Source organism: Setaria viridis, chromosome 1, assembly GCF_005286985.2.
Source record: "Setaria viridis chromosome 1, Setaria_viridis_v4.0, whole genome shotgun sequence".
In the NCBI taxonomy this organism is placed as follows: Eukaryota; Viridiplantae; Streptophyta; class Magnoliopsida; order Poales; family Poaceae; genus Setaria; species Setaria viridis.
The window spans coordinates 40,845,612-40,870,544 of NC_048263.2; the positions used below are offsets into that span (position 1 = coordinate 40,845,612).

The 24,933-nt window shown below is 45.9% G+C and overlaps 4 protein-coding genes across 5 annotated transcripts; 3 read left to right on the forward strand and 1 right to left on the reverse strand.

The window, feature by feature from the left end:
• The first annotated feature begins 1,555 nt into the window (after window positions 1–1,555).
• On the forward strand, window positions 1,556–4,301 carry LOC117841590 (probable protein S-acyltransferase 15). The gene is made up of 7 exons (XM_034722012.2): window positions 1,556–1,934; window positions 2,360–2,452; window positions 2,543–2,644; window positions 2,720–2,788; window positions 3,464–3,562; window positions 3,651–3,746; window positions 3,914–4,301. The coding sequence occupies exons 1-7, from the start codon at window positions 1,653–1,655 to the stop codon at window positions 4,001–4,003; spliced, it is 831 nt and encodes a 276-aa protein (XP_034577903.1). The 5' UTR covers window positions 1,556–1,652; the 3' UTR covers window positions 4,004–4,301.
• A 200-nt stretch (window positions 4,302–4,501) lies between these two features.
• LOC117841591 (thioredoxin-like 3-2, chloroplastic) lies at window positions 4,502–6,880 on the forward strand. Its single transcript, XM_034722013.2, has 5 exons — window positions 4,502–4,883; window positions 5,724–5,798; window positions 5,888–5,954; window positions 6,388–6,405; window positions 6,487–6,880. The coding sequence occupies exons 1-5, from the start codon at window positions 4,576–4,578 to the stop codon at window positions 6,583–6,585; spliced, it is 567 nt and encodes a 188-aa protein (XP_034577904.1). The 5' UTR covers window positions 4,502–4,575; the 3' UTR covers window positions 6,586–6,880.
• Window positions 6,881–7,824: 944 nt separating this feature from the next.
• Window positions 7,825–13,921, forward strand: LOC117841593 (pumilio homolog 1). 2 transcript variants are annotated; one of them, XM_034722015.2, is made up of 11 exons: window positions 7,825–8,165; window positions 8,588–9,273; window positions 9,697–10,528; window positions 10,637–11,189; window positions 11,280–11,421; window positions 11,530–11,637; window positions 11,747–11,959; window positions 12,035–12,145; window positions 12,621–12,815; window positions 13,095–13,269; window positions 13,397–13,921. In XM_034722015.2, the coding sequence occupies exons 2-11, from the start codon at window positions 8,638–8,640 to the stop codon at window positions 13,426–13,428; spliced, it is 2,997 nt and encodes a 998-aa protein (XP_034577906.1). In that variant the 5' UTR covers window positions 7,825–8,165; window positions 8,588–8,637; the 3' UTR covers window positions 13,429–13,921. The 2 variants fall into 2 exon arrangements, with proteins under 2 accessions (XP_034577906.1, XP_034577905.1); XM_034722014.2 differs by having other exon boundaries at window positions 7,825–8,115.
• Window positions 13,922–14,418: 497 nt separating this feature from the next.
• Window positions 14,419–19,116, reverse strand: LOC117841594 (P-loop NTPase domain-containing protein LPA1-like). Its single transcript, XM_034722016.2, is given in 9 exon segments — window positions 14,419–15,039; window positions 15,137–15,241; window positions 15,447–16,187; window positions 16,323–16,742; window positions 16,996–17,077; window positions 17,263–17,540; window positions 18,507–18,668; window positions 18,763–18,852; window positions 18,855–19,116. Coding segments are annotated over 9 exon segments (2,175 nt in total). The 5' UTR covers window positions 18,882–19,116; the 3' UTR covers window positions 14,419–14,769.
• Window positions 19,117–24,933: the final 5,817 nt, after the last annotated feature.

Genomic DNA, 24,933 nt, shown 5'->3' on the forward strand with positions numbered 1-24,933 from the left:
CATAGTTTAGTCTGGTCCAAATCGTGTTTTAAGGACACCTGTTGGTATTTAGACCTGGCAACCTACCGAGGGGAGTGCCCGAGGTATTGTTTGGTTTGTGGGGCTCGCCGAGATCAAGAACTCGAAGGTGAACACAGACACATGATTTAGACAGATTCGGGCTACTAGATTGTGTAATACACTACGTCCTATGTGTTGGTTGAATTAAATTGCTTTGGAGCGGTTCCTGCCTCACCTTATATTGTCAGGGGCAGGGTTACAGGTCGGTTGATTTACAAGAATACTAGTCGGATTCGACTAGGCAAGTCCTACTCTGATTGCTACGAGTATTTTCCATAATCCTCGACTAGCTGCTATCTTACCACGTAGACTATGCCGTTCTGCGCCATAACCTCCATGTCAGATCGTCTCGGTGTCCAGCTCTATATTTAAAACTGTCCAAATCTTCTAGTGGACTATAGATGTATGTACGACACACTTGACTCTGTGCATTGTACATATCCACAGACTTGTAGCGAGCAGACACCTACCTGACCTAGACGTCTGCTTAGCTTAGGAGGGAGGGAGAGAGAGTAATACTATAATCCTATGCAAGGACCACTGTTAGATGGAGCATTTGCAACACTCAAGACTAGCTTTTGCTCTTTCCAATACACGCTAACAGAATCTAAGCGCGACTATGTTTTCGAGTTGAGTCACTATCTAAAAAAAAGGAAACGCTTTCGAGTTGAGTGCGGTGCCTAAGCAAATTATTTGATCTTTTCTCTGTTTCTTTTCAATAAATATAAAAAAGGTATTTTAGTTGCTTTGGTTTGCACAATCATACAAGTCGCCTATAGAGTAGTATATAGTAGCACTATCCATGGTGTTAGCATTGTTTAGTTTGGATTCTTAGAATTTCTCTAATCGTTCAGCCTAATCAGCTTGCTTGATTCATCAAGGAAAAAGGCCCATCAAACAGGGGCTCCTATATAGCTTCTATGTGCTGGATAAGTAACATGGCTTTAAAGCCCATTAAACCCAAATTAGAAGATTCATCATTGTGTACCAGGTTCAACATTTTAATATATCAGATTCAACATTTGTTTAAAATCATATCAACATTTGCAAAATAATTGATTCAACATTTTATAAAAGATACATTCAACATTTTGGAATACATATTTTAACATCTTGAAAAACATATTCAACATTTTTCAAAACCTACGTCAATATTTTTTTTAAAGAAATGTCAATGTTTCTTCTTGTCCGGTGCCGGCAGGGCAGCAGCCGGGGAGGTCCACCGGGCGCGGGCGGCCGCGACCGTGGTGGTGCCGGCAAGTGCGGCAATGGCGTGCGGCCCGATGGAGATGGCGGCGGGAGTTAGGGGCGGCGGTGAACCAGGAAGAAGTTAGGGTCGAGGAAGATGGGTACATTCAAGGGGTGGAATTGCTTCGCACGGATCTCAAACGCGCTAACAGCCCGTTGAAATGCCCAAAGGTTTTAGAAGCCTGCAGCCCATTAACTTGTTCGTAACATTACAGCCCAGCTCTCTCTCTCAAGAGAAAAAAAACACCACAGCCCAGGTGGCCTCGCGACGAAAGCGAGAGACCGATCGGAAGGGGCCCGAGAAAGCGAGCGGCGAGCGCACCGGCACCGGCACCGGAGAAGAGATGGCGCGGAGGAGGGGCGGCCCCGCGGCGGCGGCTGCGACGGCGGTCGCCTCGCCGGCCGTTGTCGGGACGGTCGCCGTCATGGCGCTCGTCTACTACTCCACGCTCTTCGTCTTCCTGGACCACTGGCTCGGCCTCGGCACGCCGGCCGGCGCCGCCCACGCGGCCGCCGTCTCGCTCGCCGTCGCCGCGTGCTTCTTCGCCTTCGTGTGCGCCGCGGCTGCCGACCCGGGCTCCGTTCCCGCCTCCTTCGCTCCCGACGCCGAAGCCGCGCAGGGACAGGTCGGGCAACCGAGATCTCCCTCTCGCCTTTGCTTATGCTCCTTGCTTTCCTTTCATTGTCCTGGATTTAGTTCCCTCTCTTGCCGACCTTGAGGGGCTATCAGTGTGTCTATTGCTACAAAAATGTGATGAACCGGAGATTATTCAATTGAAACATCTCGAAGCGTAAATTGACGTCAAAATGCACCTTCCAAACGAGTTTAGCTGGAATCCATGTCTCATTACATCAGCTGCCAATCACAAGCTTGATCATTTTCAGAGGTGAACCAATCACCATGAACTAAATGAGATCCTTGTGCACGCAGCCACGCACAGATAATCACATGCGTTTCTTGATTTCTTCATGCCACTTTGCTCGATTAGTACTCCTTTACAGCACTGCCTTGGTACTGCACGCTTACCCTCTATCTATTTGGTTGCAACAGGGGTTGAAATCAAGGTATTGTGATAAGTGTTGCATGTTCAAGCCTGATCGGTCCCACCATTGCAAGGTCTGCAAAAGGTGTGTTCTGAAAATGGTAGGTGTGCACTATCTTTGTCAGTATTGATGCTATAGTCTTGCCATATGCTGTTGCAACTAAAAGGCCTGGTAATGTTGTTGATGGCAGGATCATCATTGTGTCTGGATCAACAACTGTGTAGGATATGGAAACTACAAAGCCTTCATCATCTGTGTCCTAAATGCAACTATCGGGTCTTTATATTCATTTGTAAGTAACTACGCTAGACCAAAATTGGCACATCTCTGACTGCAGTTTTCACAATTGTCTCAAAATTTTTTGCAGGTCATATTTCTGTGTGATCTCTTTCTGAAAGAGCATGAGTTTCATATTCTTTATGTGAAGATAGTCTATGTAAGTGCCCTGACCTTTGTTCTGAACTAGGAGCTCTCACTAATTATGGGGCTGTGATGCCACTATTCTTCCCATTTGCACCATTATTCACCAATATAGGGTTTGCTTGGTTGATTGTCAGAAAGATTAGGTTCTGTTCCTATTTTATCTTGAAGATCAGTTAGCATTCTGATTTTGTATGCCAACGCAGCAACACTAATATGATCTGTACATATTTAAATAGTTTTTAACTCCTAGTACTTGTACTTTTGTTTACACTATGAGAGGGTCAACTAGGGTATAGGGTATGGCAGACACCATGTTAGTTACTCTTTCACACTTTGATATATTTTGACTTGCCAGGATCTGAGGGAAATGATCATGAACAACTGTTAACAAGTATACGTATACCACATGACAAAATGAACCCTTTTCTTGTAAAATTCTTGTGAGCTGTCAGTAATTTGTCATGGATTGCAACTCAACTGAGATTGATATAAGTATTAGCTGCAGAAATTAAAAAAAGGATTTCGGTAATCTTTTAAGTCGCACAATAGCTGGAACGTTCCAATCTTGCAAAATAATCATTAGGTTTGTAGAAGACATTCTCTATTTAGGTTTGTGGTATATTTTTTACTTCTTTTTGTGTAAGTACCATACTATGATCTAGTTTAAAAGTGAATAATGAAAATGCAGATCTTGGCTGGAGTCCTGTTATTCTTCTTAAGCTTGACAATAGGCTCTCTATTATGCTGGCACATCTACCTCTTGTGTCATAACATGACAACCATAGAGGTAAGCTACTATTTGGAATTCCAGACTTCCCATCCACTGCATAGTTTTGTGGCACCATTTTTAATTGTTTTCAGCTCCTTTGCATCAGTACCGGGAGGCGGTAAGAGCAAAGTGGCTTGCAAAGAAGAGTGGGCAGAAATTTCGCCACCGATTCGATCTTGGCATGCGGAAGAACATTCAAATGGTACCTTTACATAAAAATAATGTGCATTACATCCAAAACTAATCCTTACAAGATCAGGATTTAAGTTTTCCAAGTTCGATGTTAAAGATCTAGCCATCTAGATCAGTTGCCCTGTTTTTGTTTGGGACTCCATTTGACTGAATGTTGGTCCATTCCATATGTAACAGATCCTGGGTCCAAACATTCTTTGCTGGCTTTGCCCTACTGCAACTGGGCATTTGAAGGATGGTACCGAGTTCCAAATCACAAACAACTGATGGGATGCCACTCGCCTCATACTGCCATGTAGATTTGCAAGTTAGTTTATTTTGCTACCAAATGGTTCGTAGTTATGTTCCATTGGCTTTGTTGCCAGCCAGGGAAAATGTAGAAATCTTCAGATCTCCCCTCAATCTTGTAACAGCATGTAAAGTTTCCTCCCCCATCCTAATCTAAATGTATCTGTTTAATTTTATTGTGTAATGTGTAGAGATATTTGAGTTTGCTCAAATGTACTGAAACACTGTAACATTATATTGTGAAGTTATTTAGAGAGTGTTGCAATTTTTTCCCAAATTTGTATGGCATACGAACATAGTGAGTTGTTTTGAGCTTGAACAATAGTGTACTGAAACATTGGATTGTGAAGTTAATTGAATATGTGCAGCAGTTTATCCCAATTTTTGTGGCATACGATATGTGCAAGTTTCTGTTCTTTCTGGTAATATTGGCCCCACATGCAGTGGCACGAGTCGGCGAACGAAAGAAAGCAACTGCAGCTTCTTCATACAATAGCAAACAGGTCAAAACGAAACGAAGCCTACAGACGTTTCTTGCTCCCACGCCGGCAATGGCCACCGCCCCAGCCCACGCAGCCGCCGCCGTCGCCGCCGGTGAAGCGGTGATGTACCACGGTCGAGTTGAGACCCGTTCGACCCCACCTCGTCTTGGCTTCCGTCCCGGTGCCCGGTGGGCCGCGATCTCGCTGCCTCCAGGGCCTCGCCACGCGGCTCCGGCGGCAGCCGCGGCCAAGGAGAGGGTCGTGGGGGAGGGGGAGGGGCCGGCGTGGGTGGAGCTGGAGCCCATCGCCGGCGAGCAGCAGCTTGACCGGGCCCTCGCGGAGGCGCAGCAGCTCGACCTCCCCATCGTCCTGCTCTGGTAACCCCACTTTCCTGGATTGGATTGTCTATACGCCGCGGCTGCAGTGACATGGGTTTGTAATTTCTCCGATTAAGCGATCGTTGGTGTGATTGCGGGGTTAGCAGGTTTTGTTTGTTGGATCAGGCGGTCATTGTTGGAGTGCAAATTGAGCGACTTGTGTGAAAGGAAAAGGGACCGCTTGTCCATTTGTTCGTATATTCAGGCACTTGCTAGCCGGGAAATTCATGTATTTAACCTGGTTTGATGTCATTCTGGTTGGACCTTATTTGCATCAGCATACTGCATTATATGATCAATGCCAGCAGCCTATTCGTGAATCTACCTTTTGTCTTTTCCGGAGTTTCAGTTACATGTGTCTATATTGACAGTAGAACTGCTATTTATGGCTGAGCAGAGAACTAAAACCTGAACTAAAGTTCATTTTGTTTCTATTGTGTGCATGGGTTGCAGCCAATGGTTAGATTATACTCTCCTGGTTCTGCTGAACGGTTCAGTGATCAACAGGTTGCTTACCTGTGTAACTGTGTTCTCCTTAGTAGTCCTTACCGTATGGATAACAGTGCCATTGTTCAATTTTTTTTTGTCTATTTAACTCATGTGTGATTGAAGGAAATCACTTCCACTAGAGGCATTTTATGGAAAAAAGGGTGCAACTTATCATTTCCTCGATCTATTTCAACCATAGGTTGTTTATGCAATAAAACCTACATCGTATGATAAATATGCTACCAGTATCAAACTGTATTTTGAGTAGTGTCTATAGTTGCGTCTGTTGAAACTTTCCCCTGGCATCTGTCAGGTCATAACCAAATTCATACTAGTATTTGCGAAATGTAGGATGGCGAGTTGGTGCAGAAAATGTATATATTTGAAGCCTAAGCTTGAGAAGTTGGCTGCAGAATACTATCCAAGGTTAGAGAGGTTTTTCCCTAGATTGATAATGAACTACACTGCTGGTGTTTTGGACAAATAGATGATCACTGTTGGAATTTAATATGCAGAGTCCGGTTCTACTGTGTCGATGTCAATGCTGTTCCACAAAAGCTTGTGAACCGTGCTGGAGTAACAGTAAGTCTACCCTTGCAGTCTTGATAAACATATCTGAAAACATATTTGTGCCCAATTATGTAAAATCAAAGCCATTTTTTTTATATCTTTTGTTATTTTCAAGAAGCTTCTAGAATCCTTTTCTTGTGCTTCTTTCTTATTGTGGTGGAAACTGGACACCTCTCCTTTATTGGGCCCTGGAAACTTTGTTGTCAGTTGCCGGCTTCGTGCAACTTGCATCTAAATGTTTCCTATGCTTATCCTTTAGCTTTGGTATTAGAGTACAATATCAAATATCCTCCCATGATGCATTTGGCCACAGTGTTACCTTGTCTGCAGCACTTACATATATACACAACTGACAAATTGGATGCCTAGTATATCTGTTAAATTAGTACACATGCTAATGCCTTCTTTTGTCCAACTTGTGTGATCTGTACCGCGGCTCGAGCAGAAGATGCCTTCTATACAGGTACAACTCGGGCTTGTTTCCTTCTTCTTGGTTTCCATCTTGCTGTTGTCTATCCTGAGGACGGTTCTTTGTCCTATGCAGCTGTGGAGTGACTCCCAGAAACAGGCCGAGGTGATCGGCGGGCACAAATCTTGGCTGGTAATTGATGACGTCCGGAGAATGATCGAGCGGGAGGAATGATCCAGCATGTCTTTTCGTGCAACAATTGTATGGAAATGAAGATAATTCAGTATTACCACTTGCTCGTAGATTGAGCCATATTAGGATCCCACGGTCAGAGGCGACACGAAACATCGATTCGTCATGCATAAACACTCAGGGCAGCACTCTCTGGTGTTGGAATCAAAGGAATGGTGGAATTCAGGTACCAGTAGTGGCCTCATATTCCTGTGATGTCCTTGATGTATCCATGTGTGGGTATTAACTGGAACTTGCTGTATCAACAATAATTCAATACGGAAAGACTTATTGCCTATGTACTGGTTGGCCTTGATATTAGCCATTGGATGATAGTACTATTGAGTCAAGGACTTCTCAGAACACATGGTGAAGTGGTGTGGTTCCAGTTCCTGCTGTCTACTCTAAACTATTAATCAATTGTGAGTGACTGGCTTGGATACAAACATGTCATACTGACTGCTATGTTTTCCAGGCTTTCCAAAAATATGTAGTGTGTTGCTTTTGAATTATCAAAAGACACTGTGTGATGAGGTTATTCAATTGGGAAGTGGCGGCAGGTTCCCCTGTTTGCTTGATTTGCTCCTGCATACTGCTATTTTTAATAGCTACCAGAAGATGGGGATATACTTTCTTCTCAACCACAAACAATACCCAATGCCTTTCTTGCGCCATGTTTTCTTAGCATGATCGCAACCTCGCCACTTTCTTGTGTCTAGCAGATTTGTTTTATTTTAACAACAATGCTAATAGGCAGGCAGCCACTTTCGTCCCTTCATCGTCAAGCTCATCCTGAATTCCTGATAGCAGATATCATCCTGGTTTGACTTGTCCGACAATCGGAGGATACGGATTTGGTGGGCCCACTTGTCAGCCACAGGCCGAGAGAAGAAATGATGAACGCAACAACTTTCCATCTGTAACACTATCGTTCTGCCTTCACTTTTGAAAGCAAGCAACACATGAGGATGAGAGAGAAACAAAATCTGTTTGAAATCAAACAAACTGACGGATAGATACGGCGTGGTTTGTTATGATTCCACCAATTTCTCGCCTGATCAAGATTTGTACTGCCACCGTGCCACGTCATATCTCAGCTGCCTTTATGGCAAAAATACCCGTCCGGCTGCGTATTATACGGCGCTGTGAGATTCGCGCGGGCTCTCGATCGGACGGCCGCGGAGGGCCCGAGAGGTGGCCTACCGGTCTCGAGGAAGAAAAGGCCAGACGTCGCTTTCTGTTTCCGCCTCCGCTCCCTTCCTTTCCCATTCGTCTCGTCCCTCCTCCGGCCGCAGCGCAGCAGCCGCCTCCAGAAATTCCCCAATCCCCAAACCCTAAATAAATCCTCTCGCCAGGGCAATCCGCGCCGGAATCCATCTCCTGAATCCAGCAGCCGCCACCCTCTTTCGCGGGGGCGCGAGGCGGTGGCCCGTTGGATGAGACGGCGGCCGCCGGCGCTTTCGACTCCGTAGTGGATTGGAGGGCTCGACTGCCTGCCTGCTTGATGCTGCTGCGGCTGCGGCCGTTTTAGAGGTGGGAATCTGATCGGCTTCGCGTAGGTTCACGATCGATTGATTGCCCGGGTAGGACAGTGGGATGCTCATGTTTTATCTTCGTTTTTGGTTTTGTTTATCTGTCTTAGTTGGGCTAGGGAATGTTTGATTGTTTTCGTCCCGCGGATTAGGATATTTTCCCATCAAGTTTTCATCGGGGGAGAAAAATTAGGTTTTCAGTCACTTCTAGTGTCTGTTTCTTCCTTCTGAGGCAACTTGATGCGCCAGCTTCCTACTTCCCTTAAAGGTGGGACTTGTCTGGGTTTTTTTGATAGAATTTTGCCGCAAAAACCTAACTGATGAAGTGATTTCTTATGTTCCACAATCCGGTCTTCTCTTAAAAGACAGACGCAAAGGATCGTACTTGCAATTGAATTCTAGCTCAGATTACCGCCCAACTGTAAGCAAGCTTGGGCGCAACAATACTGATCATCATCTGCTTGCTGGTTTAGGCTTTTCGCAGAAGAAAACAGAAGGCACAACAAACGCAGGCGCTGCGGTGATGGCTCTGTCTCCAGCGGCAGCAGCTGGCCCCACCTTCGAAGACCTCGAGCGTGACTTGCAGGCAGTTCTGATGGACCAGAACCATATGTCATCTCCCGACGACCTCAGCATATTCCGCAGTGGCAGCGCTCCCCCCACTGTTGAGGGCTCTCGCACTGCCATTGGTGCGCTCTTCTCTGGTCCACCGCTTCATGTCAACACCCTTGGTGGCGGCAGCAGTAGTGGTGTTGGTGTTGACATGCTCACCGAGGAAGAGATACGTTCACACCCAGCATATCTGTCATACTACTATTCTAATGAGCACCTCAACCCAAGGCTTCCGCCACCAATGGTGTCTAAAGAGGACTGGCGTGCGGCACAGCGGTTCCAGGCTGTGTCTGGAGGTATTGGTGATAGAAGGAGGAGGCCCTCAGAGGTCGGCGGTGGAAACTCACTGTTTTCTATGCAGCCAGGGGCACATGAGAGTGGTGGTGAGAAGGTGCTGCTGAATGATAGAATGGGGAGAGGTGAAAGGAATGGGCTTGCACGACAGCAGTCATCGGAGTGGCTTGGTAGGGGCACCGATGGACTCATCGGCTTGTCAGATGTCAATGGCCTTGGGTCTCGGCGCAAGAGCTTTGCTGATGCATTGCAGGTTCGGAATATATTTCACCATTGTTTTTTATTTTATTTTGTTGCTGTACTTACATCTTCAGTAGTAGCAAACATTCTTATCGAATGGAATTACCCATCTTCAGTATAAGCAAACATTTTATTTTGTCCACTGACTATCTCTCTTTTGATTGTTGGTGGGATGCATGTATGAAATTAGCGGATTATTCATATTGCCTGCAAATCATACCTCTAGTAACAATAAAATCCACCAGAGTTACATTTACTGTAGTTGAACTTGATGGATGCCAGGTTGATTGTGATTTTTTGTGCCTGATATTATCATATGAAACTTTGTGCACAGATACTGATAGGCTGCTGTAATGCATCACCACTATATTTATTACTGTGTCTGGCATTGTTTTTTTTTAAAAAAAAATCTCATCTGCAATTGTTTCAATGGCAGGAAAATATTACCCGCCCTGCTACACCTGGTCATCTTTCACGTTCTAATAGCCGCAACGCTCTTGAGAGCCCAAATCCAATCAGGTCATCTGATTCACCCAAACCACAACTGCAGAACAGATCAGAATCCATGAATGGCCTTCGATCTGGATCCACTTCACCCAGTCTGGTCAGGGTTCAAAGTCTTGGTTCTTCAATGTCTCATACCTTTGCTTCTGCAGTAGGCTCCTCTGTCTCAAGAAGCACCACCCCTGACCCCCAGCTGATCCGAAGAACTCCAAGCCCTTGCCTTCCCCCAGTTGGAGTTCGTATGGGGAGTTCTGATAAAAAGGTTGAAGCTACAGCAGTTGCTTCACTTAATCATGATGGTGCTGACATTGCGGCAACCCTGTCTAGCTTAAGCCTATCTGGAAATAAGATGTCGAATATGGAAACTGAAGTTCAGAATCATGTTTACCATAACTTTGGTGATCAGACAGACATGCTGTTTAATGTACCAAAGGAACATAGGCAATTTTCACAGCAAAGCTTAACTCAAAATACTGATGAAGACTCGCTTAATGCCCCTGAATATGCAGTTTTCCCAAATGGGGGGAGTAACTTCAGTAATTTGCATGTTAGTAAGCTGGCGTCTCATAGCAATAGCAAGTTCCCCATGCAATCACCACATGGTAATGCTAACAAGAAAGGACCTTTGATGAGCTCAGCTGGATCAATTTCTCACTACCAGAACCTGAATGGTGATAGCCCTGGCATTGATTTATCTGGACGGCATATGAAGACTCATGCAGGCGGTTTTACTTCATCCATGCTAAACAATCAACTGAATCCTGGTACCCTTAATATCCTTCCCCATTTCTCTTCCTCTATGCATGTCTGTCTGTCTGTCGGTCTATCTCTCTGTCATTCTCTCACCTTTTGAATTGTGTTTTCATGTCCAGATGGGGACTATGGCCATGTTCTTTCAAACGGATCCAATTTTCAGGGCCAACCATCAGAGACAATGTATGCACAATACTTGCAGGCAAATCCTGATTCCCCCCTTGGTGCAACTGCAAGCATGGGTCCTTTCCAGGGGAGAGGTTTTACTAGTACAGGACACCTGGATAGTCCTGGATACCAAAAAGCTTACCTTGGGTCATTATTTGCCCAGCAAAAGCTACAGTATGGAATGCAATACCTGGCCAAGTCTGGTGCTCTTAATCCAAATATTTATGGCAATGATCCTGCATTTGGCATGGGAAGGACTTATCTAACAAGTCCTCCATCTAGTCCGTATATCTCATCTCCTCAAGGCCATGTCAGGCAAGGAGAGCGACTAACTCGAATTCCATCTGTGGTGAGGAACACTGCTGGAGGATCCATGGGATCATGGAATTCGGAAAATGGTCTGATGGATAATGGTTATGGGTCCTCCCTGCTGGAGGAGTTCAAAACCAACAAAACCAGATCTTTTGAGCTGTTAGATATTGTAGGCCATGTGGTCGAATTCAGGTAATATCCTTGAAATTCTAACAGATCCAAGTTGTTGTGTTTTTTATGAAGCTAATATGGTTGTCTCTCTTAATCTCTCTCGCCTTTCAGTTCGGATCAGTATGGGAGTCGCTTTATACAGCAGAAACTTGAAACCGCTTCTATTGAAGAGAAGAACCTGATTTTTCCAGAGATCCTTCCCCAGGCACGTACTTTGATGACTGATGTTTTCGGAAATTATGTTATACAGAAGGTGAGCAAATCTCATTTTCAACAGAACAAATTTGATTTGATTTTTTTAGCAATTTCGCGTTAAAACTGAGATCTTATTTTTTAATTAGTAACTGCTTGACCTTGGCAGTTCTTTGAATACGGAACTGAAACACAAACGAAGCAACTGGCAAGCCTACTCAAGGGTTATGTGTTACAGCTGAGTCTTCAAATGTATGGCTGTCGGGTGATTCAGAAGGTTTGTATATTGCTACAAGCACATTGTTTCCTCCATATTAGTGTAAATCCCATTAATGTAGTGATCCAAGTAATTTCCATGGATGCTTAGAAGTGTACTATTTTTGTAGGCTTTGGAAGTTGTTGAAGTGGAACAACAAACACAAATGGCTTTGGAGCTTGATGGATCTATCATGAGATGTGTTCGTGATCAGAATGGCAACCATGTTATACAAAAATGTATAGAATGCATCCCTCAGGAGAGGATACGCTTTATTATTTCAGCCTTTTATGGACATGTGGTGGAACTTTCCATGCATCCCTATGGTTGCCGTGTTATTCAGGTTACATCGACCTTCCTCTGGTTTTACCATCTTCTTTAAGAATATTTTGCTAAATGTATTCTTGGATATCACCAGAGGGTCTTGGAGCACTGTAATGATGAAAGCACACAAAGTGGCATGATGGAAGAGATAATGCAATCTGTGGTTACTTTAACAGAGGACCAGTATGGCAATTATGTAATCCAGGTAATGTTTCCTGGTTCTTTTCTGATGTACTGAGTTATGACTTTAATTTCACCTGTACCTATTAAAATTGATGCACTATACCAAATCATTCTTCTGTCAATCTATTATCCATTGTAGCTATATCTCTTGTGCCTATATACTATCTCACAGCAAGCGGTTTTTAGGACTTATCTATCATTGTGACCAATAACCCTACTGTTCTGTGATTCTGTCTCTACTTTTGCTTCATTACCATGAGCCAAGTTATCTGGCATGGTGTTGAGGCTCAACTTATCATCCCAAAATATGATATTTAGAAAAGGCTTTATTGTTGTTTAATGTATGATATTTGACTTCAATAGTTTTCGTTTTATTTAAATTGTCATATTTTGTGTTATGATGTTCTGTGTTGACCGGCCATTGCCTTATATGCATTAATTTTTATTCATCGCATTTTCAGAAATACCATTATATAAACCCATTCCCTGTTTTGCAGCATGTTCTGCAGCATGGGAAACCAGAAGAGCGTTCTACTATAATTACACAACTCGCTGGGCAAATAGTGAGGATGAGCCAGCAGAAGTTTGCTTCCAATGTCGTTGAGAAGTGTCTTACTTTTGGTAATCCTGAGCAACGCCAGATTCTGATCAATGAAATGCTTGGCACAACTGATGAAAATGTGCCATTACAGGTTTGTTTGCTTTCAACAATCAGTTTGAACTTGCTAGTTCTTTAGTGCAAAACACTTTTGGGTATAGGAAAGGTAGAAGAGAACTGTAGCACAATGTTTGGCGATATTTTTTTTAACTCTTGATACGATTTAGATGCTGAATTGTGATAACATATAAGTAGCAGAAGACAATTTTTTTATTTTCTTTGTTCTGGGTAACTTAAATTCTGCAGCAGTACCATGGTCTGCTGCTGCAGGGTTGAATTTCATGCATTCTCACAGCACTTGTCATGTGACCAGGCAATGATGAAAGACCAGTTTGGAAACTATGTGGTGCAGAAGGTTCTAGAAATCTGTGATGACCAGAACCGTGAATTGATTCTTTCCCGTATCAAGGTACACTTGAATGCACTGAAAAGATACACCTATGGGAAGCATATTGTTGCTCGTGTTGAGAAGCTCATTGCTGCAGGAGGTAAATAGGCCCCCAAAACCAAAAGCTATATCTTTACTACTATTAAAATGACCATCCTTTTTGTCAGATCTTTCCTGGTCGGTTACTGAAGTGTTCTCATTTTGCTTGTGTTTTTATCATCCTTCAGAACGGCGCGTTGGTGTCCCATCATCTTGCTGAAATGGCAATGGTTAGTTGACAGAATAACACCTGTACAGACAGACAGACAGACAGATAGCGAGGCCTAGCTTTTTACCATTACCCCAGTAGTCAGTCGTGTTGAGCGAGTACAACCGGAGAAGTTAAAAAGGCTCCCAAAGCCTTTGATGTAAATAAAGGAGAGCCTCTGGAAATAAATAAGAAGTCAGAAGAAGAGATTTTGCTTGTCCTTGAGAATCAATCTGTATATTTGTATGGTTTATTTTCCCCTCTGGAAGCAGCAGGATAAAGAAGTGCAAAATACTGTGGAAGAAGCAAAGCAATTAGCAGAAAGGAAAGGGTTTAGGATGATAGATGATGGGAAGCAAGGACAGCTGTAGATTATCCTTTTTCCTTGGGTTTCATCAGTCAGTGTACAAGTAAGGTTCAGGGTGATGTTTAAATCTCTGTAAAGCCTGCATTTAATTTACTGACATTTTACTGAAATCAAATGCATATGTTTCTCTTTGTCGAATGCCTGTATCTGAGCGGCTCTTCAACGATAAGCCTTCTCTTCTTTTTTTCTTTTTCGCAACGTTTGCACAAGTACTTATCAAATGTCGTAGTTAACTTTTGTAGACGATGCGTATGATGGTGTAATCTTCTTGCTACTAAAATTCTCTCTACCCAACCTTGGTAATACTGGAGCATCGAAAAGTCAGTAAATACCTGCAGGCTGATTTCGAACTTTCAAAACTTGAATGCAATTGTTTCCCAGTGTGATTGGTCACGTTCAAAACTCAAGAGATGCTTCCTCCGTTTTGTAGGTCATCTTACATATAGATATTATTATACATCTAGATATAGATATTATTATACATCTAGATATAGATATAGATATTATTATACATCTAGATATAGATAAATATAGTGTATATTATTATACATCTAGATATAGATATAGATATTATTATACATCTAGATATAGATAAATATAGTGTATGTTTAGGTGCACGGTAATATCGATAAATCTAGAAAAGTCAAAATGACCTATGGTTAAAACGGAGGGAGTAGATTCTTAGGCCACAAGAGGTGAGCTTTATTAACAGCCGGGACGTTATTTTCTTCCAAGGATACATGCTTGCCCGGAATATTATTCCCAAAGATACATACATGGACAAAGCATCAGGTCCTCTTTATCTTTACAGCCAGGTGAGGGCATTTTGGACAGGTACCTGCCACAAGCCTCTAGTCTACACTCTACAGCACAGCTCAAAGCATCACAAGAGCAGGTGCCCAAGGAACACTACCCGCCGGTGATCAGTGCAGCGTGTCTCCAGAGGGTGTAGCTGGCTTTCCCTCAACCCGGCTGGGCCGGTTGCGCTATGAGGCGCACGGCATTCTGGTGCCAGCAACCTCCTGGGACATTTTTAGGAACAGGTCCAGGTTGTGGTGGTACTGGCCCTCCATGCCATCATCTTCACCTGTTCCCCTTCCATGGATGGTGCTCTCCAGGGCTAGTGAGTTCTTGCTGCTGCTCACTGCTTGCTCGTCATCGGACCAGTCGCCATTCTCCATCACATCCTGCATGGCTAGATCCTCATATTCCTCATCTGATTTGGTAGAGTGCTCGTCCACAGAGCCTGCGTCTATCTGCAAGCATTCGGTGGTACTTAGTGTTTTGTGCGGTGAAACAACTAGACGCAAAACACCAATCAAAATTGTCGAACGTTGACAGAGGTATCACTACCTCTCGGTTGTCTCTTTCTTCATCGGTTAGGTCTTCATCAGTTTCGCCATCACGAGGGTCGTCTGCTTCTTCTTCGCTGCCATAGACTGAGTACTCCTTCATAAGCTGATAAGGTTAAAGCATTGTTAGATTGCAAGTACTGCATATGGCACATTATTTCACATGCAAACAATCTGAAGTTCTCTAAAACATTTGGCCATATCAAAAGCCCTCCAGCATCTGCACTTGATGCTGTACCATTTCAAACGAAAAAAATACTCGAAGTTTGACATGCTACTCAAAATCACAATTTTGGTAGATCAAGACATACCTCCTTAGAAGTGGAATCTGACATCTTCGGCGAACTGCAGCATGATGATAAATTTCTACCACCAGTCTCCACGCTATCAACCCTCAGGTCTTCTACACTTCCAGTATGGCTAGTTCCACCTGTGTCACTCATCCAGGCACTGATCCCAAAAGGACCAAACTGTAGATTGACTGCCTCTGCCTTCCCAATTTGTGAGGGATCCAACATTGGGTTTTCAGCGGACTTCTTGCTGTTTGTAATATCATTGAGATCCCCATTGCCATCACTCGTACCTACATGCCAAGCTTTGGTGACTGAACCATCAGTGTTAAGGAGAGCCATCAGATTCCTTGAGGACCCCTTCCTCTGGATCAACTGAAACATGCCCTTAGAACCCAAGGTGTTAGCTGCACACTGGTTCCTGTATTCCTCATCCACCACGGCAACGGTGTTTGTGTTAAGGTCATAGAGTTGCTCCCCAGCTTCACGGCGGCGAAGACAGCTGAAAACTGTGGCATGTATAGCTGCCACACTCTGGTCGACATTCGTGTTGTTAATCTTTGGCACAAGATGCTTGTCAGCTCTGTTGCATAGGTATTCCTGGATAGCTCTGATATTTCGGATGTATTTGATATATCTGTTCTTTGCTGGGTCAAGAGTCATGTACTTTGCACGTACAGCAAATCGTTCCATGTGTTTCTCCTCATTTGTAATGTATATCATAAATGGTATTATGGAAGGATGTTTCTTCATTAGGCCCATCTGTTGGATAACATAAGCAGAAGAGCATAATCAGTGGTTGAGGAAAACAAGATATAACTAAATAAAGCAAAATAGCATAAATGAAAACAGTGTTATGGTATATCCCTGCATTGTTTCTTAAAGACTAATACGTACCACAAAATTAAGGCTTAGATGAACTCCTTCAACAATCACAGATTCTTTCTGCTCTTCCCAGGATGTAATTAATCTGTCCAGGCTGTCAATCACCATCTCGCTTTGCGCCTTGTAGCCTTCTACTGCCATTTGCTTGTTGCCAATCAATTCAGTTCTAGGAGGTAACTCTGAGGATCCATGGTGAGATTTGCCATCTGAACTGTCATCTTTTCCTCCACTGGTATTAGGATGAGAAACAATTGTGGGTTTATTTGCCTTGCGCTTTGCCTTCGCCTGAGCAACTGCAATAGGATCTAAATAGTCGCCTGCATGGTAGGTTGAGGCATAGAGAAGAGGGTTTTGTTTTTCATCTGCAAAGCCTCTCATCATATGTCGTATTGAATCAGTAGAAACTACTGTCGTGATACCCAATCTACTACCCTGTGAAACAAAAACAGCCTGTATTAGGCATTCAGAAGTTGCAGCCATTCATTTATTTGAGTTTGATAAAAAAAATTATTTAAAGCAATTAAACAGTAAGGAAAACAAGAAAGAGTTAGACGGTTCGAAATTGGTTGTATTACACTTCTTACTAAGATGAACAGACTTGTAGCAAATTGGTGGATTGCTGATATGGTACAGTACAATGATTGCTAATCCAAAAATGGACAACTGCTCTAGATGATAAACATACCAGCAAAGATGATAGGGTGGACTTGCCACACCCGCTTGTTCCACACAAGAGTATTGTCACTGATTCCTTTCTCTCTTTAATTCTGATCGGAACAGTGGAAGGAAGGCAAAAAAGAAATGTTACGGCGGATAATTTCACTTAAACAAAGCATGTCAAACATACATGGAAATAGACATGATGGACATGTGTATTAAATGGGCAGATAAATATATATGTTCATCACATAAATTCATGTGGACTCAGAAATACAGGGACAAGTTATTTTACCTGCAAGCGAGAAGGAAGTCAGCTTTCTGGTTAGGTCCGACATACTTGTACATAGAGAGGGCATCGCATACAACACTTACGAACTGCTCCCTTGAAATAACGACAGTAGTCTGGTTCTTGTATAATTCAAATGGTATGCTGCTACTACTTCTCTCCAAATTTTTTGGAGTATGTGTACTATCTCCAAGGGCAGGATAATTTTCTTGTTTGGTCAACCCATCTGAAGTTGATGCAGCCAAGAGTTCACTCTTCATCACATTGAATACTCTCTTGCTAATCTGGTGGTGCCAACGAGTATGGAAATAAAATTGTTATCAATGTAGGTGTAGAAAGAATCAGCACTTTACACAGCCTGCAGAGCAGTAGGTATCAGCAAGTAATTGCTTTTACACTTAGCCCAACTGGACCGTCAGAGAAACAGAAGATGTCAACCAGCCACGACCAAATCAGAGTAAAACAAGTCACGTCTGAGTGGGAACCTGATACCCGTTCAAGTCAATTACCAGATACTGTCTAGAATCGTGTACCCATCAAACTAGGGTCCGAAAGGAAAAAGATCATGCATCATGCAAAGGCGAAACAAAACGCGTCTACATCACACAACATGGTGTTGTCTTTGTCAATAGAACATAATAATTCCGAGAAAGCAATAGTAATCCACACCAGCTGAACTAAGAGGCAACAGTTGCAGGACAGTATATCTGTGACAACGACCCCACAAGCAAGGTGGTATCAGTTAAGGACAAATTCTGCTCGCAGCAAGAACAAGAACTTGGAAGGAAAGGTGGATTTTTCGGATTCCAAAAAATGAAAAATTGGAGCCACTTGAAGCGTTGGGAGCTCAAGCCTGAGAAGGGCCCATCGTCCCTTACAAAGACAGAAAAGGATAGGGCATGAGGAGATGGGGATTTTGGATTGAGCCGAGAACAAATCAAATCTGCGCATCAGCAGGAGGCTTAAAGAAGCCACCTTTCCATGTCAAAATCGCTGATCATAAACCACATATACCAGCGCAATAATAGACATGCAACAAGAAGAGGTGATTGACGCCCAAACCCTACAGAAAGTAGCAAGCTTCTGACGCGGGGATCTACTGCAGTAGTGAATCAGACAGTTTGGTTCCGCAATTAGCACGCCAAGCAAAGTAAACCTTGGAACAAGCAAGCAAGCACAGCAGAGGCTGGGATGAAGATCACACGCAAGAGCAGGGAGGCGTGAATAGAGGGGAAAGCGGAGGAGGGAACCTTGAAGGCATGGCGAGGCTTGCATCCCATGAGATGCAGCGTGCTCTGCAGCACGGGGCGCGTGTACCGGAACCCCCGCCGGCCCCCGCCGTCGGCGACGGCAATGTAGAGCAGCTTGGGCGGCGGCGCCGGCGGTGGCGCCTCCTCCGCCATGTCCCCAACCTGCAACCGAGGGGGCCGGGAAGCCGGATCAAGGAACGGTGACCGGATCAGGGGAGCCGGCGGCGGCCGCGGCAGTGGGGAGAGGGTGCGAGACCTGGAGGTGCGGAGCCGCGGGGGGAGGTTTTGAGGCGCATTGCGGCGGCGGGGTCATGGCGGTGCGGTTGGGGGGCGGCGGGCGGCAGGTGTCACGACGTCCACGCCGCGTCCGCGCATGGCGTCCACATGGAAGCCCGCGCGGCGCGCGGCCTTGTTCGCTTCTCCCTCCCCCTGCCTTCCTCCCCGCTGGCCTGGCGGCCTCGGTGTCCCTCTCTCGGAGTCTCTCTCTCCTTGGCCTTGCCTTGCCTTCCCTTGTTGGGATGCGAATTTCTTCCCCCCGGTTTTCTGCTTGTTTCGAGGGTTCTTCGAATTTCTTCCCGCTTCTATGGTGGCTTTGGCACGCCGCCCAAATGCTTCCCTCCTCTTTGACTATATATACACACAACACACAGATACTGTACTCTCTGGTTAGGCAGATGAACTTTCTTTTAGCAATAAGCCATGTGATTTTTGAAACTTTCTTTTAGTTGCTGCTAAACGCAACCGGTGTGAGATGGGATCCGGTCATATAAAATCCAGGAATGGATCATATTCGATAACATTTTTAGCAACAATGTTGCACGCGGCGTGCACTAGAAATTTGGATGCCTTGGCGATTAGTAGATTATATTACTCGGAAAAGTAGTACTCCCTCCGTTCCAAATTATTCCAAATTATAAGTCATTCCAACTTTCTTGGAGAGTCAAAGCATCTCAAGTTTGACCAAATTTATATAATAAATGCTAACATTCATGATATCAAATAGGTACCATTAGTTTCTTCATCAAATATATTTTCATAGTATATCTATTCGGTGCCATAAACTTTTGTGATTTTCTCTATAATTTTGGTCAAACATAAAATGGTTTGACTCTCCAAAAAAGTTAGAATGACTTATAATTTGGAACGGAGGGAGTAAATGGTTAACTTGATGCATACAACAAAGCATCAGACAAAGGTTAGCTAGATCTTTCATCTCCATACTCTAGTACTCCAACCTATTGTAACAAGAAGAAAAAAGAAAACTGCTGGGGTAGGGCTAAATTCCCAAGACGCTGCATAGAATTGTATGTTGGCAATTTAATTTGTTCTCCGAAGTCAACGATCAAGAGCTTAGTGGTACGACAGATATGATGGAACGTGGGCTTAGGATGAGGCGACTGCAGCTGCACAACGTGACGAGACCATCCTTGTAGTCTTGTTTAACGTAACGACGCGACGATAGGGGACAAGACAAAGTCTTTGTAACTATTATACCAACACGTACGGTTAAGCTACAAGAATACCTTAACACGGTCTGTAGCTTAATCCTTAGCTGCTAAGCATGCAGAAACTAGCACGTCATTAGCTTTGTGGCATTTTAAAGTATTTCCTTCTTTAATTAATTGGAATACTATTTTGGCAAAATCACTAAAGTTTTTGTTTTGCCAACTCATGCATATGTAAATGTAAAAAGAAAAAAAAAACTAATACACTGACGCCATCCGCCGGTGAATTGCCGTGGCGTCAAAGTCGATGACAAGAGTGTAGATAGCCAGCCAGCAGGATGCATGGTCATCCTTGCTCGATGTGGGGGTCAGGGTGCTTCTTGACAAATGTTGGACGCATGGTGTCTTTGCAAGTCACCATGCGGTTTTGTAAAATGTCCTGTTGGTCACCAATGCAAGGAACATACATACATGCATACATACATGATGAAACTGAAGTCTTTGCAGCAAATAAACCAGCACTTGATGTGCAAGGAGATGCTCCACCTCTCTGCATGATTCAGCTAGATTTCAAGTGCTGTATTTTGTAACGAAAGAGTGGCATTATACTCTCCAAGGTCATGGAGCTTCGCCTTGATAACAACCGTACCACAGATAGATCAAATAATGCAAGTGTTAGAGAAGATTGACGAGGCAAAGATGAAACTGGTGTGCGTTCAATAATGTGGGGGTGGATAAACAAAATCGAAATATACATGATTTGTGATTGCAACTGTACCATGAGAGTTTAATTTTGTTCATGGCCTACAAGTAGTATATAAAGGGAGGAAGAGAAAACAAGGAAAAGAAGAAAAAGGTCGGGATGGGGTACGTGGGAATATGAGTGAGAATGGGATGGGACAAGAAGCAACAAGGCCCTCCCTGGGCCCTCGCATCGCACGGCGCAACCGACGGCCAAAAACAACGGTCGCGGGCGCGCCCTGAGCCGGACCCGGTTCGCTTCCGTCCTTCCCGACGCGGCGGCGGCTGTGCTTTGCTGACCTCCGACTCCGATCCTCCTCTTTCAGAGCTCAGCTCAGCTCATCCCTTCTCCGTCTCATCTCTTAATTAATTGCCATTTCCACACCATTAGTAGTACTTGTCCCAATTCATCTGTTTGAAGCTTACTGTAATCGCTTTGGTTAACAATAAACACGGCTGCAGGGCATTAGATCTGTGCAGTACCTACTAACATTCAAATAAAACTGCGGAAAATTGATCGAAAAATGTTGAAGAAAAGAAAAGGAGATACCATGGGGAATCGTTCTGGCCTTTGAATTTTTGGAACAAGAATAACACTAGCAGTCTATTACTAGTATATAATAAAGTTAATTTTTTGGGGGAATATATAATAAAGTCAGTTAATGCTAGTGCGAAGCCGGGACGCAGCTAGCGAGAGCCCTCATTCAACATTGCTGAGAGGAAAGGAAAGGAAACAGAGGAGACGGAAGAAAAAGGAAGCCAATAACAAAGCATCGATGCAACGGCTTTTAGTTAATTCCCCTTGAGATGGAATTCGTTCGTTTCATACGCAGTAATTGTAACTATGTATCGCCACCGCAATTCATTCATTCATCTCGATCGACAAGTCAAGGGAAACGGTGGACGGTCAGGCGCGGCCATTGTCCATCGCCATGGACGACAGCTGGATCCTTTTATATATCGTTCTTTCTTTCTTTCCTTGTGCATTGATTCTTTCGTTGGCAGCAGCGATTCTTCTTCTTTCTTGCACTCCAACTAGCTTGCACTAGTCGGGTATCTGTCCTCCTTGTTCAGTTTTCGTCCTGCCAAACCAAATGCTTAATATTTTATTATCAGCTGATTGCAAGAACAAGTGGTTCATTTAGGTAGGGTTGTTTCCGATCCGTCGGTTCAATTTTTACACGGGATTCATAACAATGCTATAATGGAGAACCTAGTCCAATACACACATCTTTTTATTCAGTATAACACATTCTTAAAGATTTTTTTACATCAAGGAAATTATTTATTCCGACCTCTCTGCATGAGTTGTGCACTCGACCATCATATTCTTAAAGATTTTTTTACATCAAGGAATTTATTTATTCCGGCCTCTGTATGAGTTGTGCACTCAACCATCACATTCTTAAAAATTTGGTATTGTTTCTATGATCAAACAAAATTAGTGGATTTTGATGGATGCGCACACTCCGCGATACATATTAGTATATGCTCCCTCCATCCTTAATATATAATATTGGGTAGCTCAAAATTGAACTAACCTTATATATTGGCGGACGGAGGTAGTAGCAATAAACAACTGACATGCCGCCGCCGCTTCCTTTGGTTTGCCTCGCAGCTGGCTCCAAAGTCAAGTCAGAGAACAAGGATGCTGCTGAAACACAGGTCAGTGGCCACTGAGATGAGCATCTGTAATATTCCAAAAAATTGAAATATTAAATTGAGTAAAATTTCAAAAATTTAATTTTTTTTGAATTGTGTGCTCATTTGAAAATGGAAGACAAATTCTACTCTCTTCTAGAAATTTCCTAATAAATTAAATCTCAATTTAATTTCACTAATAAATTAAATCTCAATCTAATTTCAGAACTTATGTGCTAGTTTGATTTGGTTCTTTTTGAATTTTGTTGGATTTAAAAAATGAGTGTGTTTCTAAAAATAAAACCTAACATAACATTTAACCCACTAGGCCGGCCCGCAACCAACCGGCCTTGCCCGCCTAACCTCTCCCGCAGCAGCCCACAGGACCGGCCCAGCCGGCCCGCCCGGCCACCACGACCCTCTCCTCTCCTTTCCACCACTGAAGCACGAACCCCGCCCTCAGCCACCGTGCCCCTTTGCCCCTTCTTCCACCTTGTGACGTATGCGTCACGCACGCGGCGCGTGCGCGCCTAATGGGACGGGCTCGCCGGTCGCGTCCGCGATGGCGCGCACCACCGCGCCCATGACTCCCCCCCACTCCTCCACTTTTGCGCTAGAGGCCGCGGATGGCCTCCACGCTGCCTTGCCTTGTCGCCGCTGCATCTCAGTCATCCGCTCGTTAGCGCCCCACACCTATAGATGTCCATTCGGGCCGCCCGGCCTGGTTCGGCCTCGGCCCGGCAAGGCCCGTTGATTTTCGTGCCGGGCCAAGCTCGGCACTACGACGTCACCGTGCCGTGCCATGCTCGCCCACGGGCTGCGTCGGCGGCCCAAGCACGGCCTCGGAAGGCTACGAGCCAGCCCGAGGCACGGCAATTGACGGGCCGGCCCGAGGCATGGCGAGCCCTCGCGGCCTATTCCCTCCCTGTGCTTCACTGTGTCGGTGCCCGGCAGCGGCGGCTGCGGAGGAGGCCACGAGGGAGCGCCGGAGGAGGCCGTGAGGGAGTGCGGTGGCGTCGGAGGAGGCCGCGGGGGCGGGCGGTGGCGCCGGAGGAGGCCACAAGGGAGGGCAGCGGCGGCGGCACCAGAGGAGGCTGTGAGGGAGGACGGTGGCACCGGAGGAGGCTACGGTGGCGGGCGGCGGCGCCGGAGGAGGCCGCGAGGGAGGACGGCGGCGGCGGCGGCGCCGGAGGAGGCCGCGGGGGTGGGCAGCAGCGCCAGAGCAAGCCGCGAGGGAGGGCGAGCGTCGAAGGAGGCTGCGAGGGAGGGAGGCGGTGCCAGTGGTGCGCCGCCCGATGGAGTGGAGGACAGGAGGTCGCCAGGTCGGAGCCTTGGAGGAGAGGCAGCCGGCGGCCGCCAGAGGCTGGAGGGGAGGCGGAGGTTGGACCGTTGGGAAGGAAGGGGAGTGGATGGGGGAAGGGGAGGATGGCATGGACTGGGAGGCTCGGTCGGCCGGTCGCTCGGATAAGGTTGAGTGGGAGCTGGGAGCGGCAACTGTTGGGTCTGTTAGTTTTCGTGCCGGGCCGTGTCATCGGCCCACGCCCGGCACGAACCATCGGGTCGGGCCAGCCTGAGCCTGAAGAGTTACGGGCCGGGCCGGATTTGGGATGGGCCAAAAAACCGAACTTCATGTCGGGCTATCAGGCTGCGGGCTGCATGTACATCTATACGCATACCCCCCCAAACCCTAGCCCTAGTTGCGCCCCGCGCTGCTATATAAGGAGGCAGAGCCCCAGCCTCTCGCCATCCATCCGGGGTTTTCCCCTTGCCGCTGCCACGCTCGCCCAAGAGGAGAGAGGGGAAGGGAAAGGAAGAGGAGGAGAAGAGGAGAAGAGGAGAAGAGGAAGGGAGGCCGTGCCGAAACAAAGAAGAGCCTACCGTCGTGGGGAGGAGGCAGAGTCGCCATCCATTGGAGCAGCCGCCGTCGGAGCGAAGCCAAGGACACACCGCCACCGTTGCCGTACCGTGAGTTACCACCAAGCCGGCCACGCTCTACTCCTCCGTCCTACCGTGAGCATCGCCGCTCTCTTTTCTCTCCGCTTTGGCACCCCTGTCCAGCCTTCGAGCTGCCGCCGCTTGCCATTGCCGTTGTGCTGCCGACCTTTGTGCCGTGCTTCTTGTGTAGGTGCTGCCGCCGCCGTACGAGCAGCCGCGTCCTCGCCGCGGCCCTGGAACCCTAGGGTGCCGAGCGCGTGGCCGGCCGTGCCGCCGGCAAGGAGCTTCCTTGCACCGCATGCACGCGCAGCCTTGCCGCCGCGCCGCCTGCCGCACTGCCTGTAGCCTCGCCGCGCCGTGCGGTGACGTCGCGGGCGCGGTCACCACGCACCCTTAGCTGCGACGCCACGCGCCCGACTCGCCGCGGCCCGCAGTCATGCCAGCCAATCAGGCGAGTGCCACATGCTCGGCTACACGAGCGTGGTGCACGAGATCCAACCGGCACACCGAATCCCGAGCTAACCCTGTGCGGCCACGTGGGCGCCACGTGGCAGTGCCATGTAGGATAGGATTGCCACGTGGAGCCACATGGCGCTGATGTGGCATGGGCCAGGCCCACACATCGGCCTACTGACCAGTGGGGCCCACCAGCTGATTGGTGCGGC